This window comes from Rhamphochromis longiceps, linkage group LG23 (assembly GCF_057381845.1).
Source record: "Rhamphochromis longiceps isolate RC_006_pf linkage group LG23, R_longiceps_female_GT1.1, whole genome shotgun sequence".
NCBI classification, from domain to species: domain Eukaryota; kingdom Metazoa; phylum Chordata; class Actinopteri; order Cichliformes; family Cichlidae; genus Rhamphochromis; species Rhamphochromis longiceps.
Window position 1 is genome coordinate 41715465 of NC_140578.1, and position 17232 is coordinate 41732696.

Genomic DNA, 17232 nt, shown 5'->3' on the forward strand with positions numbered 1-17232 from the left:
GTGGGGATCACACTTATCCCACAGAGACAAAGCATGTGCTGACAGGAGGGTTTTTAACAATTCATACATTCTATATTTCAGTTTCATTTTACATGCTAAGAGGCTGTGGTTGTTACATTCTGCCATCACCTAAGAAAGTAAACTTTGAATGATGAAAGATTAGCCTGATTCATCCATCCATCCTCTTCTGCTTATCCAACTCAGGGTCACAGAGGACTGGAGTCTCACCCAGTTGTCACAGGATGGACAGGTCACAAGGTGATTGCAGGGCTAAGACGTCATTGAGGATAATTTATAAAATAAATGTGACTTCGAAGCACACCTTAAACATCAAAATGATGAGCTGTATGTAATCTGATTATTTGTTGTGAATGTATTTAGCTGAACACATTGGAGTTAGATAGAACTTGAAATACCATAAATTGCTAATATTAGCAATGTTTTGTCCGTTTTATTAATACAATAAGTTGATTACTGAACAGATTTAATTACAGTTCTAGAAAGAAGAAATTAGCAGATCACAATCACCACCACCAAAATCACCACTCCTACATGCCTACATGCACAATTAGGTGCACGATCAGGTGGTGCCAGCCCAGGCCCCTAATTTGTCCCAGCTGTGTTCCCACCTGTTCCCCGTCCTCTCATTATCTTTCTGTGTACTGAAGTCTTCTGTCCTCCTTTGTTCAGGGTCAGGTTTTCTCTTGTCTTTTGCGCCATGGCTCCAATTGCAAAGTATCTTTGTATCCACGCCAAGTTTCATGTTTATTTTTAGTTTCCCCAGTTTAGGTTATTGTTTTTTCTTGTCTTTGTTTACCTTATGCATTACTCTGCATTTCTCCATCAGCCACATTAAACGGCTTGCTTTTTGCTAATTCAAGTTTTGTTCCTTCGTGTCTGCATACTGGGTCCACTATTCACACAGTCTGCTTCGGCACACTGTGACATTTGTACTACCAAATACAAGCGTGTATTTGGTAGTACAACATTAAGATCATTCAATCCTGCCTGGTACCGCTCATGACCATGGCTGGAGTACTCTGTTGTGCGGGATGCATGCTTCTGTTTTGCCTGTCGGAAATAAGGCAGCACTGTTAATGAGAGGGATTTAGTTTTTACCTTAACTGGTTTTAACAACTGGAAAGCAGCACTTGATTGAGACAAGGGGCTGCTGAGTCATGTGTCCAGCCACAACTATGTGCATGCTTCAACCATCTGGACTGAGCATAAAAGCAGAGAGGCCACAGGGGCTGCTTTGGATTCAGTGTTGGTTGGTAAACTATAACCTGGAGGAAAAAAAACATTACTATGTCTTGAGTATTGGTAGTGCTATAACGTTTCTCTGTGTAAATGAGTTGGGGCTCTGTGGGACTGCAGAACCCTTGAGATATGATGCAGGGGTTAACGATAATGACATTGCTTAAGGTATTTTTCTTAAAGTGATGGAATATACCTTAGAGAAGGATGAGGAGCTGGCAAGCACTACTAAGGGTATCCCAAAAAAAAAGCAAAATACACAATTTTGGATAAGGACGTCCGAAATGAAATTATCCAATCAGTGGCTGGAGAGGTCAGGAAAAAATATGACCTCTCAGTCAGTTGGTCTGTGCAATGTTTCTGAGGCTCTTAGTGCAGCACCTTAAAGAAACGTGAGGTTTTTCCGTGAGGATGACTGCTGGGGAGTGTCTTCTCCTGATGAGGATGAGTCACATCCAACAAAGAGAAGGAAAACAGTGAGCAAACACCTGGATCAAAGTATTGTGCTCTGAACTTTGGGCCATACAGACTTTTCTGCCCTCCCTGTACGTTGATGCCCAGTTTGGCAGATAGATAAACAGTTCTTCAAAAGGAGAGGCAAAGGCTTCCAGTTCTCATTGCAGGGTTTATTTGTCTCCCTAATGAAGGCACTGTAAAACTACAAACATAAGAAAAGCATATTAAAACATACATCTGGAACATAATATATTTCTCATATTACAAAGTACAGACTGAAGACTTAGCAACTTGAACTATAGCTGGTATAACCAAGAAAAATAAATGAAAACATGTTAACTCCAAATCCCGCTAGCTTGATGCTAACACACAATGGAATTTCCTATTGACATGCTAACACAATTAGCATCGGCAATGCAGCTAACATGCCGGCTTCAAATATGAGAGTCAACAACCCATTTTACATCACATGCTTAACATGAACACAGAATATAATCGTACTTACAAGCATATATTTCTCATGCTCCAGTACAGCCAACTTCAGAGCTAATATTTTGTGTGCTGGTATCAACTTGGCCAGACTCCATGAACTTTTCCAATCCGGTTGTTCAGTCTGACGTCACTAGCCGTGTCTGGGTCTAAACTCCGCTGCAGGTCCATATATCAAACGATCACTATGGGATTACTGAGAGTTGAAAAACTGTCTAAAGTCTTTCATCTTTAATAAAATGATCAGCGTTCTGCTCTACCAGGTGTAACAATTGAGTTTAACATCCAGGCATCCATGAAAACGGAATTTATGACATTTAACGGAGTTAGAAGTTAGCAGGGAGTTAGCTCGCTAGCTTCTATCTAAATACAATATAGCATGTCCTGACTGTGGGGTTTTGGAAACAAATTAAAACGTACAGCTCTGCTATCACTTCCAGCATAAATGAAGACAGAAAACTAAACAGCAGTGACGTTTGTAGGGTTACTGAAGTTGGGCTAGCTGGTATATAATGATGTGCTACGTGACCGCTAGCGACACAGCTATGTTAGCATAATATAAACAAGCTAACTTTTTTTCCACTCGATAAAAGTTAATGTGAGTGTTCTCGGTGGTCAGGAACAAATGTAATCGCATGGCAGGATGCTGTAAAAGGACCAAACTTCAGCCAGGAGAACAACTGAGATAATCCATCCACAATACGAGGTTAGTCATTCATATACTGCTGCATGGGCTGGGCTGTAGTTACATCGTAAGGTTTTAAAAACTGAGCTTAAATAAATGATTAGCGGTAATAAAAGCCGAGGGAGGTCAACAGTGATCACTGACTGTTTTAGGAGCTTTTTGAGATCAAATAGAAGAAAATACATAACATTAAACATGTTAACAACACAAAAGCCATATTAAACGCAGACTACTTTAGACCCGGAAGTAGGATTCGTCGCGTCATCACTGAACAACCGGATATTTACTAGAGAAACTTGAGTACACAAACCCGCTTCCTCCCCCTAGTGGGGTGGTGGAGCTACTGCACCCAGCAGTGGCAGCACACTCCCCGCCTGGTATAATGAATTATACCACTACCCATTCCCTGGATGTAGTAGTAAAACAACCTCCGACACTGGCCGCAAATACACTTTAGGAGTGCCATTCTTGACTACCTTCACTTCCACCTTACGTACTCTATGATCTTGGCTAGGAAAGGCTTTAATCACAAGTCCAACAGGCCACTCAGTCCTTTTTACTTGCGAATCCTTCATCAGTACAACATCTCCCACTTGAAGGTTTGGCTTCTCTGTTGTCCACTTTCTCTGTGTTTGAAGCGTGGTCAGATACTCCGTTTTCCACCTCTTCCAAAATGCATCAGCAAGTGCTTGGACCCTTTTCCAGTGTTTGTTGGACAGATCATTAACATCAAAATCCCCAGAGGGAGCAGTCAACGTATCTCGTTTCTGTGTCAACAACATTGATGGGGTGAGAACTGCCGGTGCTTCTGGGTCAGAAGACACTGAGACCAATGGTCTTGAATTTATAATGGCGGTAACCTCTGCCATCAGGGTGACAAGTGTCTCATGTGTGAGGTACGATGGATTCAGCCTCAGAAGAAGAGCATCTAAGATTCGCCGAGCGATACCAATCATCCTCTCCCACACCCCACCCATGTGGGAAGAGTGGGGAGGATTGAATATCCAAGTACACTTGTTGCTTTTAAGGTAATTCCTCACCTCAGAATCTGATGTGTCAAGTCTGAGTTCTTTACAGGCTCCAGTGAAATTTGTTCCCCGGTCTGATCTGATTGTTTTGATCGGCCCTCTTATGGCAATGAAACGTCTGAGCCCATTGATGAAGCTTGTAGTGGTCATAGTCTCTATAACCTCAATGTGCACAGCTCTGGTAGTCAAACAAGTGAACATTACTGCCCATCGTTTACTTTCCGCATGCCCTCCTCTTGTTCTTCGGGCAGTCACCATCCAAGGTCCAAAAACATCCAACCCTACATGAGTAAATGATGGATCTGGTGAAAGTCTTTCAGATGGTAAGTCTGACATCTTCTGGTCCTCCATTTTACCTCTCAGCCTTTTGCAAGTTACACATTTGTGTATCACACTAGATACAAGCCTTTTCCCCCCAATCAGCCAAAGTCCTGCCAACCTAATAGCTCCCTCCGTGAAATGGCGTCCTTGGTGCGCAGCCTGTTCGTGATATCTTCTGACCAATAATGTAGCAATGTGCGTCTTGGGAATGACCAGAGGATGCTTATCATCAAAAGACATAACGGCTGAGGACATACGGCCGCCAACTCTTAATAGCCCATCTTTGTCCAGAAATGGTGTCAGCTTTCGCAGTGGACTTTGTTTTGGGATTCGGTCCCCTTTGGCTAGACACTGCAACACCCTTGCAAAGGCATCTTGTTGTGCAGTTTTAATGATCACTTTTACTGCTTGTTCTTCTTCATCCCCAGTGTTGCCACCATGTGTATCTGCAACACTCCTTGCCTTTTTGATTAGTGTGGAGACTGCACGAGTCAAAGCTCTCCAAGTGGAAAATGTAAGAAACCTTTGAGCTCCAAGCGAGCTTTCTTTAACCATTGAGCTGAAGGTCGTTACTTCAGAGCGAACTTCTGGATCCACCTCCGGATGTATCAGCTCAAAGTCATCACTCTGGGGAAGGAGTCGTTTTGAAGGGCCCAATAGAAATGATGGTCCAGTGAACCAATTGGTGCCTTTGAGAGCTGCAGCAGTTGTTGGCCGAGTTCCATGGTCTGCTGGGTTTTCTTCAGTGGTGATGTAATGCCACTGATCTGGACGAGACGACTTTCTGATCTGTGCTATCCTGTTTGACACATAGACATAAAACCTGCGTGAGGTGTTATATATGTAGCCCAGTACTATCTTGCTGTCAGTATAGTACTTCACAGAATGAATGTCAATATCCATTTCATCTTGGATGAAGACTGCCATTTCAGTTGCCAAAACCGCAGCACAAAGCTCAAGACGGGGCACGGTGTGCGCTGGGTGTGGGGCCAGCTTTGCCTTTGCCATAACAAATCCCACGTGGATATCTCCTGTTGCAGAAATTGTTTTCAAGTAAGCCACAGCAGCTATAGCCATGACTGATGCATCTGAAAACACGCACAACTCTCTGTGCTGAGTCTGTGTAGACAAAGACACTGGAACATATAGTCTTGGGATCTGGAGCTGATCTAAGTCTTTCATAGAGTCTTTCCAGAGTTTCCAGTGTTCTTGTTTTGAAGCTGGCAATGGTGTGTCCCAGTCATACTGTTCAATGGAGAGGTTTCTCACTAAATGTCTTCCTCCCACTGTGACTGGCACTACAAATCCCAAAGGGTCAAATAAACTGTTCACTGCAGACAAAATCCCTCTTTTTGTCAAGGGTTTCTCCTCCTTCGACACACAGAAGGTGAAGTTGTCTGTTTCCAGATTCCAAATTAGACCTAGACTCCTCTGAAGAGGTAGTGACTCCACTCCTAAGTCTAGATCTTTCAAATCCTTGGCCAAGTCTTCTGGTGGGAATGCTTGCATAACACTGCTGCTGTTCGATGCAATCTTGTGTAGCTTAATGTTTGATTTAGCTAGCATCGCTTGGGCAGTGCGCAGGACACCAGTGGCTTCTGCTCCATTAGGAAAAGATGCAAGTCCATCATCCACATAAAAATTGCGTGTGATGAACTCCCTTGCACTGGTAGTGGAGTCATCTGCTTGCTTAGCAGCTCGTCTGAGGCAGTAAATGGCAACTGCTGGTGATGGACTGTTGCCAAATACATGTACTGTCATTCGAAACTCTTTCACTGCTTTCTGGAGATCATTGTTTTCATACCATAAGAACCTCAGAAAGTTGCGATGTTCCTCGCACACCTTGAAGCAGTAGAACATCTGCTGCACATCCGCTGTAACTGCTATAGGTTCTCTGCGGAAGCGGATCAGAACCCCAAGGAGAGTGTTGTTCAAGTCGGGTCCACTCAGGAGCACATCATTGAGGGAAACCCCTTCATGTTTGGCACTTGAATCGAACACTACCCTTATCTGGTCAGGTTTTTGTGGGTGGTAAACCCCAAATATTGGTAGATACCACCTTTCCTCACCTTCTTTTAATGGAGGGGCCGGCTCTGCTTGCTTTTCAACAAACATTCTTTGCATGAAATCGATGAAGTGTTTCCTCATTTGTGGTTTTTTCTCCAGAGTTCTCCGAAGAGATGCAAGACGCTTTAAAGCTTGAGGTCTGTTATTGGGAAGGTGGTTTCGTGGTGACCGAAAGGGTAATGGGGAAACCCAAGTATTGTAACTGTCTTTATAGACTTGTTCATCTAATGTCTTCAAGAAACTCTCGTCATCGATTGACATTGCCGGGACGTCATCATGTTGTGTCCTTTGAAACACCTGACTGGCAAACTCACTTTCCTTACTTTTCAAGTGTTGTGCAGAGCTTTGAAGACTTAGGTTCGAGGTGTGACAACCAAGCTTTTCTTTGACTAGCATATTGTTTGGACATGCACTCAAGAGTGAAGCTCGTCCATTTGGTAGAATGTTGGTCTTGTATACACAGATGTTGGATGTCTTATGCACTTCTCCCAGACACACTTCCCCTACGATCACCCAACCAAGGTCGAGTCGTTGAGCATATGGTTCATTATGGAGACCATTATGTTGTTCTCTGACTTTGTGCACACGCAGAATGTCTCTGCCAAGGAGAAGGAGGATGTCAGCTTCTGGATCAATTTCTGGGATTTTTCCCTTGATTGCCTTCAGATGTGGGTAGAAATGAGTGACTTCTGGGGATGGGATTTCCGTCCTATCATCAGGTATCATATCACACTCAATAAGAGTAGGCAGGGGAAGCTGTGTGGTGCCATCAAGGGACTCCAAAATGAAGTCACGGGCTCGTCTCCCTGCTATCTCCACAACACCTGAGCATGTTTTCAGTGTATACGGCTCAAGCTGTCCTTCAATGTTGAAGATGTCAAAAAAGTATGTTTTAGCCAAGGAGCGATTGCTTTGTTCGTCTAGAACAGCATACATCTTGACAGCTTTCTCTGGTTGTCCAGCAGGATACACTCTGACCAAACATATCTTAGAGCATGACCTTGAACCAACTGAGTCTCCGCATACTTCTGTGCTTTTTGATGTCACGTCAGCCACACTTGCTTCTCCTTCTCTTTCTTCCCCGCCATACCCTTCACTAGCCACCAGGCTCTCTGCATTTTGAGGACGAGGATTGGGGTGTAGTGCGGTGATATGTCTTTCACTACCACAATCTGTGCACTGCACTGATTTAGGACAATCTTTGGCCATGTGCTGCACAGAAGAACAACACTTGAAACAAATGTTCTTGTCCTTTAAGTATGCCTTTCTTTCTTCCAGGGTCTTACTTTTGAAAAGACGGCATTTTCCGAGAGGGTGAGGCTTGCAGTGTAATGGACACTGTTTATCGGGGTCCAAGTTGTTCTTGCCTGTAGGAACGTTTGGGCTGGCTGCCAGATTACTTGCAGAGACATGTGAACGATACTTCTGTTGTGTCATTGTCTCGATTCTAGGCTTGTTGACGTTGGCACCGGTTACACACGAAAAACTCGGGTCATTACGAATTTTAGCTTCTTCGTTCACAAGTTTCACAAAAAAGGAAAATGGAGGATAAGACACTGCATTCTCTCTCTTGAACCTCGAGGCAGCTGCAACCCACTTCTCCTGAAGGTTGTATGGGAGTTTTTCCAGAATCGGATTCACCCCGTGGGCTGTATCGAGGTGTGAAAGGCCTGGGAGATGACCGCTTGTCTTTGCAGCATGAAGTTCTAGCAGAAGATCCCCCAACTCTCTCAAACGCTGGTTGTCTCTGTTCGTCAGCTTCGGTAAATCCTGGATTTTCTTTAAAAGTGCATGTTCAATGACTTCTGGTGCGCCAAAACACTCTTCGAGTCTCTGCCACACCATCTGAAGACCTGCAGTGGGATTGTTTATGTACGCAGCCCTGACTCGCTTGGCTTGTGCTGCTGATTGTGGCCCGAGCCATTTGGATAGCAGGTCTAGCTCTTCTTGAGGTGTTACACCCAGATCTTGAATTGAACTTAGAAAGGAAGCCTTCCAAGCCCAGTAATTTTCTGGTCGATCATCAAACCTCAGCAGGCCTGAGCTGATCATCTCTTTCCGTATCAGGTATCTCGTTAGATCAGACGTGTCAGCATGACTACTCCTTACAGGTGTGGGTGTCCATACCTTAGACTGAGGATGGTGATATCGATCATAGTTTGCTGGCTCGCCTCCATAGCTCCAGTTGCAAGATTCTCTCTTTGGGCTCAAAGCACGGAAGACTGGCAAAGGTGTGAATTCTTGGTTGTTGCTCCTACTGGGCTGATGGATACTTGGTTCCTTGTGAGCTTTTGGTGTTGCATCGATGGCTGTGGCTGGCTGTGGCACCAGAGAAGATAGGAGTTCTGGATGATTAACTTGTGGAGTCTGCAGATCGTCGCCGAGTTCTGACTGTTGCTGCACATACTCTTGGACTCGTTCTAATGGGCTGATTTGCTGCATGCCGTCCAGCTGGGGCTGTTGTGGGTGCTCACTCTCTTGCGCAGATGCTTCCCAAGCTTGAGCCTCAGCTAGGGCTGCTGCAGCTGCCTTCTGCGATTTGAGTACGTGTAGCTCTGCATCCAGATCTGCTTTCTTTTTAAGCTGCTCGGCCTGTTGTTTTAGGATGCTGGCTTCCTGCTTAGCAAAGGAGAGCTGAGCACGGGCAGCTTCTGCTTTTGCTCGTGCTCTAGCGGCAGCAGTAGATGATGATGTAAGCTGGCTGGAACGTAAAGAACTGGACACTTTTGACCTTGTTTCCAGCGTCTCATCCATCCTTTCTTTTAGAGAACTATCTGGCTGATGAGAATGATGCTTTTTTACTTTTCTGCCCTCCCTGTACGTTGATGCCCAGTTTGGCAGATAGATAAACAGTTCTTCAAAAGGAGAGGCAAAGGCTTCCAGTTCTCATTGCAGGGTTTATTTGTCTCCCTAATGAAGGCACTGTAAAACTACAAACATAAGAAAAGCATATTAAAACATACATCTGGAACATAATATATTTCTCATATTACAAAGTACAGACTGAAGACTTAGCAACTTGAACTATAGCTGGTATAACCAAGAAAAATAAATGAAAACATGTTAACTCCAAATCCCGCTAGCTTGATGCTAACACACAATGGAATTTCCTATTGACATGCTAACACAATTAGCATCGGCAATGCAGCTAACATGCCGGCTTCAAATATGAGAGTCAACAACCCATTTTACATCACATGCTTAACATGAACACAGAATATAATCGTACTTACAAGCATATATTTCTCATGCTCCAGTACAGCCAACTTCAGAGCTAATATTTTGTGTGCTGGTATCAACTTGGCCAGACTCCATGAACTTTTCCTATATTTACTAGAGAAACTTGAGTACACAAACCCGCTTCCTCCCCCTAGTGGGGTGGTGGAGCTACTGCACCCAGCAGTGGCAGCACACAGACTCTGGTGAACTTACCATTTCTCCCCATAAGTCTCTGAAAAGATCCCTGCTCATCATCCTTGACTGGGGCCATTTCAGAAATGGAAACTAGATTTTACCATAAGAATAATGACCTGATGAGAGCCATATCTAGTCTTGCACCCAAATCTAGCACATTTCTAGACCCCACCCTGTTGCACCCTCTGGCTGTGATGGCTGGCACTGTAGCAGATGTTGTAAATCTGAAAAATGAAGTTCTTGTGGCAAAACAGATACTGCTCAAACAATGTTCAAAGGAAACAGACCTGTCCACTGTGTGTAAAGTCCTACAGGAGTACAAGGAAACCTTTCCTGAGTTGCATAACTTGTGTGTAACAGCCCTGGTGATTGGTGTGTCTTCAGCATCATGTGAGAGTTCCTTCTCAACTTTGTCACAGGTCCTAACCTGTCACACCATGTTACATAAAAGGAAGAGGAATTGGTGATCTTGATCCATAAGAAGTCCATAATGAATAACTTTGGATGAATTTGTAAGAGTTTTTGGAAAGGGAAACAGGAGACTGTTGTTGTAGAGTGGACTGAGGAGAAAGGACAGTGGAGCTGTTCAGTTGCAAAAATCTGTTGTATTCTACAAAATAGTTTTACAGTTGTAGGGAAACATGGTGAACTGTGTTTTTTTTAAATTGCCAACCCTGTAAATATTGGCTATATTGAGAAGTCTTATTTTATTCTTACTTTATTTTGCAAATTTATTTGAGAATTAGGTCATCCAGTTAAGATAAATTTTATGTTCTTGGTTTTAAAGATCTAGATGGATATTTTATTTTATTCTGTATTTTATTTTATTTTTTTATTCTATTTTTCTGTTTGTTTGTTTTTTCAAGACTTGGTGAACTGAGTTTTTTTATAACTCAGCCTAACCCTTTTTAATTTTGTTAATATGAGCAATACTGAGAAGTGTTATTGTTGGGTTTTAATATATCTGATATCGAGTATCTCTTTGTGAGAAATTTCACTTTTGTGAGATACTGTTATCGAGCACACCACCCCTTTCCCGCCTCCATTGCCACCATGTGCCATCTTTACATTTCTGTCTGCCCCCTCATTTATGCCTGTCTAGAACCGGCCCAGAAAATTGATGTAATTGTACTTGACCCCAAAAATCTTTGAAATATGGTATATAATCAGTTGAGTACTCTGGATGGCATTACCTTGGCCTCCAGCAACACTGTGAAAAAACTTGGAGTCATTTTTGACCAGGATATCTAAAATTAAATCCTGTCTCAGGGTGACGCTGAAAAACTAGTTCATGCATTTATTGCTTCTAGTCTGGACTACTGTAATTCGTTATTATCAGGATATCCTAATAACTCACTGAAAAGGGAGAAAGATACCATCTGTACTTTTAAAATGAGGCTTTGAAGGAAATGTCAGTAAATAGTGCAGATGATCTACTGTCAATCTATAGAATTTTCTGTTTTACTAGTTTTGGAAAAGTCTGTGAAAGTCCGATAAAAAAACACAAAATCTCCTGGCAAAAAACTAACAGGACATTTTCTTTTTTTTCAATTGAATTTATTTTTACAGTTTTTAGTGCACACTCCTTCTTAGGTTAAACTCTTTTCCCAATCTGGTGATTTGAGGAGAAAGACATGGTGCAATTGATCCAGCAATTTTTGGTTTGGCCTGGGATAGATTGGGATTGGTTGCTCTTGAAGCTTGTTTTTCACGGTCAGAGTAGGGTGGAGGTGAAGCTGTGGAAAACTTGTCCAAATCTGGCCCTGGTTTTACATCTGATGATGTTGACCTTGCTGGTCTGTCATTTTGCTCTGGCCTTTTTTTTTAATGTGGTCTAGACTAGTGTGGACAAGAGAGGAAGGAATTCATCAAAGTGACCCAAATAAAACTGAAAGCATGCTTATATAAAACAAACTTGGTCTATATCAGTGGAGGAAACGTAAGAGAACCACTTTTTTATAGCATAATGGATATTCAGGTATGCTAATGTGTCAATATTGTAGGAAAAACAATGACTGCTGGTCTGTCATTTTGCTCTGGCCTTTTTTTTAATGTGAGTTAATTTAGCTTCACATTTTATTTCTGCAATTTTTTTATTTGTAAATTGGAAGTTTGGATTATTTTAAGTTGTACTTACTTTGAGTTCAGAACTTGGAATACATGGAGATTCTGTAGAATACATGTAGAGCAAACTGATTGAGTGGCTGATATGCAAACTCTGATCCAGAAAAAGCTGATGCTTTGATACTTTTTTTCTTCCACAACCAAAGGTTAAAAACTTACATTTAGAACCAGGTATTGTGTACACTGTGGTAATTATTAGCATTAGTCATTAATTACCACACACTAAGAAGCTACTTTTGAATCAATAATTCCATTCTAAGAAATACGTGTGTATGACACATACAAACAAAGAAGCTATAACGGACTAGTGTGGACAAGTGAGGAGGGAATTCACAGAAGTCACATGACTCAAATAAAACTGAAAGCATGCTTATATAAAACAAAGTCATACTCAGCCTACATCAGTGAAGGCAACACCAGAGAACCACTATTTTTCCATCACAATTGGATACTCAGGTATGCTAACATTGTGTTATCATTTCAGTACTGTAAGAAAAACAATTATTAAATGCAACTGGCATTTAATCAACTACCTGTTTTATTCACAGGTAGTCAGTGCAAAAAACATGAGCTTCATTAGGAAACTTATAAAATTTATTCGGGGTAAGCAGATTTTTTTTGGGCAACATTTTTATGGCTTAAATATTTGTGATGGTTTGCTTGTTTGTTTGTAGCTCTGCTTTAATAAGTTCTTAAATTTTGAGTTTTTTTGTTTGTTTGTTTTCTGTTTTTCATTTACTCCCAGTATGTTTTCATGCATATTAAGCTCTTTGGGCTTTTTCATATATTATTGCTCTTTACAGATAAAACTTGCTTGACTTGACTTACCAAATAGCTTGATGATATTTACGTTTTGGGTTTTTTTTTTCTGTTGTTATTTCAATTATATTTGCATGTTCGAAATAAAATTATATCTATCTATCTGTCTGTCTATCTATCTATCTACATACCTACATACCTACCTACCTACCAAATAGCTTTTTGAGGTGTGTAAATCAAAGCTGCTAAAATAAGAAAATCCTCGATTCTCGTGTTATCTTGATCTGGATTAGTCATAGATGTTTGCAGAGTGATTTTATAATGCAAAAGATACCATCATGTACTTTTGTTCTGAACGTGGAAAATGGTAACATTTAATTTGACATAAGAAAATGAAATAAGTAAATTATATAAGTAACACTGAATATGGAAAAGTGTTGCAAAAATGTTGCTACATTGTCATATTTTAATTGCAGGTACTCCACCTCCCCCTCCCCCTTTATCTCCTCGTAAGATATTTCAAATATAATACAAAATTGTTTAAATATTAAGATTAAATCATCACATGATTATTTTTTTTAAAATTCCCTTGTGTTGTTATTCACAAAATTAACATGTTCACTTTACAGTTTTACAGAAAGAAGAAAGGAACATACCATGGATGTGAGTATTATGGGCGTGGTTCTTTTTTGTGTTCCAGAACTTTGATGTGACTCGTGTTTTTTTACACATGCTTGTTATTAGATGTAAATGTCAGACCAGATTATATAATGTATAAATGTATCGGTAGAGAGTTTCAGACCTCCAATGTGCAGCTGTTCTGTTGGCAATGAATCACAGTGCTGAGTGTGCACTGAGTGCTAAAATAAATGTATTAAATTAGGAATTCAAAAGATTAATCATTTTCTGCTACTTGTTTGTCTCTTGCTGTTATACTTATTATAATCTTTAGAAATCAGCATCACATTTTCCTCTTCCGCCTCTTACAATCAGACCAATGAGTTACATGAAACATCAAATGCCTCATTTATGTAACTTCGCACACTGAGGCAGAACGCTTGAGTTAGTTTATTGTGTTATTTTGTGTTTGTTTATATTACTGTTGTATAATGTTAAACTGTAAGTGCACACTAAATCCTATTGTAATTTTCTTAATGAACAGTGAAAGAGAGCGAGACCTGCAGCTTGTCAGAGATTACAAGCCTCACAAAGATGTCCAGCATCTCAGAATTATGCTTTATGGACCACCAGGTGCTGGAAAGTCTAGCTTCATCAACTCTGTCGACAGTGTTTTAAGAGGCAAAATCGCAACTCGAGCTTTGGCAGCAGCAACCTCTGGTGACAGCTTCACCATTGCAGTATGTATGAGGATGTACAGTGGCTTGCAAAAGTATTCGGTCCCCAGGGCTTCTCACATTTAGTCACATTACAGCCACAAACATGAATCAATTTTATTGGAATTCCACGTGAAAGACCAATACAAAGTGGTGCACACGTGAGAAGTGGAACGAAAATCATACATGATTCCAAACATTTTTTACAAATAAATAACTGCAAAGTGGGGTGTGTGTAATTATTCAGCCCCCTGAGTCAATACTTTGTAGAACCACCTTTTGCTGCAATTACAGCTGCCAGTCTTTTAGGGTCTGTCTCTACCAGCTTTGCACATCTACAGACTGAAATCTTTGCCCATTCTTCTTTGCAAAACAACTCCAGCTCAGTCAGATTAGATGGACAGCATTTGTGAAGTTTTCAGATTTTCCCACAGATTCTCGACTGGATTTAGATTTGGACTTTGACTGGGCCGTTCTAACACATGGATATGTTTTGTTTTAAACCATCCCATTGTTGCCCTGGCTTTATGTTTAGGGTCATTGTCCTGCTGGAAGGTGAACCTCTGCCCCAGTCTTAAGTCTTTTGCAGACTCCAAGAGGTTTTCTTCCAAGATTGCCCTGTATTTGGCTCCATCCAGCTTCCCATCAACTCTGACCAGCTTCCCTGTCCCTGCTGAAGAGAAGCCCCCCCAGAGCATGATGCTGCCACCACCATATTTGACAGTGGGGATGGTGTGTTCAGACTGATGTGCAGTGTTAGTTTTCCACACATAGCGTTTTGCATTTTGGCCAAAAAGTTCCAATTTGGTCTCATCTGACCAGAGCACCTTCTTCCACATGTTTGCTGTGTCCCCCACATGGCTTGTGGCAAACTGCAAACGGGACTTCTTATGGTTTTCTGTTAACAATGGCGTTCTTCTTGCCACTCTTCCATAAAGACCAACTTTGTGCAGTGCACGACTAATAGTTGTCCTATGGACAGATTCCCCCACCTGAGCTGTAGATCTCTGCAGCTCGTCCAGAGTCACCATGGGCCTCTTGGCTGCATTTCTGATCAGCGCTCTCCTTGTTCGGCCTGTGAGTTGAGGTGGACGGCCTTGTCTTGGTAGGTTTACAGTTGTGCCATACTCCTTCCATTTCTGAATGAGCGCTTGAACAGCGCTCTGTGGGATGTTCAAGGCTTGGGAAATCTTTTTGCAGCCTAAGCCTGCTTTAAATTTCTCAATAACTTTATCCCTGACCTGTCTGGTGTGTTCTTTGGACTTCATGGTGTTGTTGCTCCCAATATTCTCTTAGACAACCTCTGAGGCCGTCACAGAGCAGCTGTATTTGTACTGACATTAGATTACACACAGGTGCACTCTATTTAGTCATTAGCACTCATCAGGCATGTCTATGGGCAACTGACTGCACTCAGACCAAAGGGGGCTGAATAATTACACACACCCCACTTTGCAGTTATTTATTTGTAAAAAATGTTTGGAATCATGTATGATTTTTGTTCCACTTCTCACGTGTGCACCACTTTGTGTTGGTCTTTCACGTGGAATTCCAATAACATTGATTCATGTTTGTGGCTGTAATGTGACAAAATGTGGGAAAGTTCAAGGGGGCTGAATACTTTTGCAAGCCACAGTATCTATTCTTATGGCATTTGCTGTTAGAGCATTACATGAAAAAACAGATTTTCTAGCACTACACACTGCAGTGGTAACTGCCATATAGACACTGAACTAGAAAAAGTAAGATAGTAGGTACAACTAGACTGTAAATTATTTGGTAAACTTTTTAGGGTCTCTAGTATCCTGAACTAATGTAACAACACTACATTTTTTATTTACAGTTCAGGACATATAAAATTCAGTAAGGAGAGCCAGGAACGTTTTACCCTTTTGTCTTCAATGACACCATGGGCCTTCAGTCCAGTGACAAAGGAATTCATGTGGAAGACATCAAACTTGCCATTAGAGGACATGTAAACGAAGATTACAGGGTATGAAATCTTCATTCAGATGCTTGTACACAGTGCTGTGATACAGAAACTGTATCATGCAAAAAGGTTTCAGTGACTTTGCTTTTTTCCAGTTCAATCCCACATCTCCGTTGCCTGAAACAAATTCCAGCTACAACAGTTTTCCCACTTTAGATGACAAAGTCCACATTCTGGTTTTAGTTATTCCTGCTGACACAGTGAGCATAATGAATGATGAAACTGTCAGGAAGATGAAAGATGTCAGATCAGCAGCTCGTGACAAAGGTGAGAGCAGTTGTCGTTCATATGATGTACAATTTCAAATACCTGAAAAACATGAGATAAGAATTAATCAACATACTTTATTAATCCCTAAGAAATTATGTAATTGATTGCATTGGTTTCTGTATTGGCAGGGATCCCACAAATAGCTATCATGACTAAAATTGATGAAGCCTGTCCTGAAGTCAAAAAAGACATAAAGAACGTCTACAAGAGCAAGTACTTGAATAAGCAGGTGAAGTAACTTTCATGCATATGTAGACAGTTTACACATGAATATAACATCTCTAATTTAGCTGTACATTTCAGTATATTTGTACAGAAACCTCAGCTGGAATCAGTACAAATAATTCAAGAAGTAATTTATAATTATGTCACTAGTGCAACAATACAGTTTCAGTTTTTAAAATGTAATTTTGTTTAAACTTAGATGGAAACAGTGAGCATGAACCTGGGTATTCCACTGAACTGCATCTTCCTCGTGAAGAACTACCACACAGAGATTGAGACGGAGAACGATGTGGATTCACTTATACTGAGTGTACTGAAAAAGATCATTGACTATGGAGAGGACTACCTGAATGACCAGGATAATCCTGACCTATAATCAGTGTGTGAGGGGGATAGAAAATGAAAATGTTATACAAAAAAGTCACACAAAAAGTTAATTTCATGAGAAATCTAATCCTACTGAATTTTTGTCTTGTTCTTGTTTTCTTTAACTTATTTTCTTTTGCAAATTAAATCCAAATAACCTTCCTGGAAAATCAATACATCTACTTTTTGTTCTTTACTGTATAATCAAAAATGTTAACTGCAGGAAGAATGACAGATATATGCATGTAACCTGTTGTCTGCTGTGTAACTCAAATAAATCACTGTAAGGCTGTCCTCTGTGAATCAGTGCATTAACACAGTGAATCCTAATTTTGCTAAGAAAATTAAAAAGCTAAAAAGATACACATGCACAGATGGAAGGTAAATGGAGGTGTGCTGATTTTGGTGGTGGTGACTGTGATCTGTTGAGTTGATTTCTTGTTTTCT

General features: G+C 41.1%; 2 protein-coding genes across 2 annotated transcripts; one reads left to right on the forward strand and one right to left on the reverse strand.

Annotated features, from left to right (window-relative positions):
• Window positions 1-3282: 3282 nt before the first annotated feature.
• LOC146642603 (uncharacterized) lies at window positions 3283-9710 on the reverse strand. Its single transcript, XM_085399305.1, has 2 exons — window positions 9537-9710; window positions 3283-9233 (listed from the first exon to the last, which is right to left on the reverse strand). Exon 2 carries the CDS (start codon window positions 9055-9057, stop codon window positions 3283-3285), a length of 5775 nt encoding a protein of 1924 aa, XP_085255431.1. The 5' UTR covers window positions 9058-9233; window positions 9537-9710.
• Window positions 9711-13768: 4058 nt separating this feature from the next.
• On the forward strand, window positions 13769-16795 carry LOC146642604 (interferon-induced protein 44-like). Its single transcript, XM_085398194.1, has 5 exons — window positions 13769-13958; window positions 15778-15927; window positions 16020-16191; window positions 16323-16423; window positions 16619-16795. The coding sequence occupies exons 2-5, from the start codon at window positions 15844-15846 to the stop codon at window positions 16793-16795; spliced, it is 534 nt and encodes a 177-aa protein (XP_085254320.1). The 5' UTR covers window positions 13769-13958; window positions 15778-15843.
• Window positions 16796-17232: the final 437 nt, after the last annotated feature.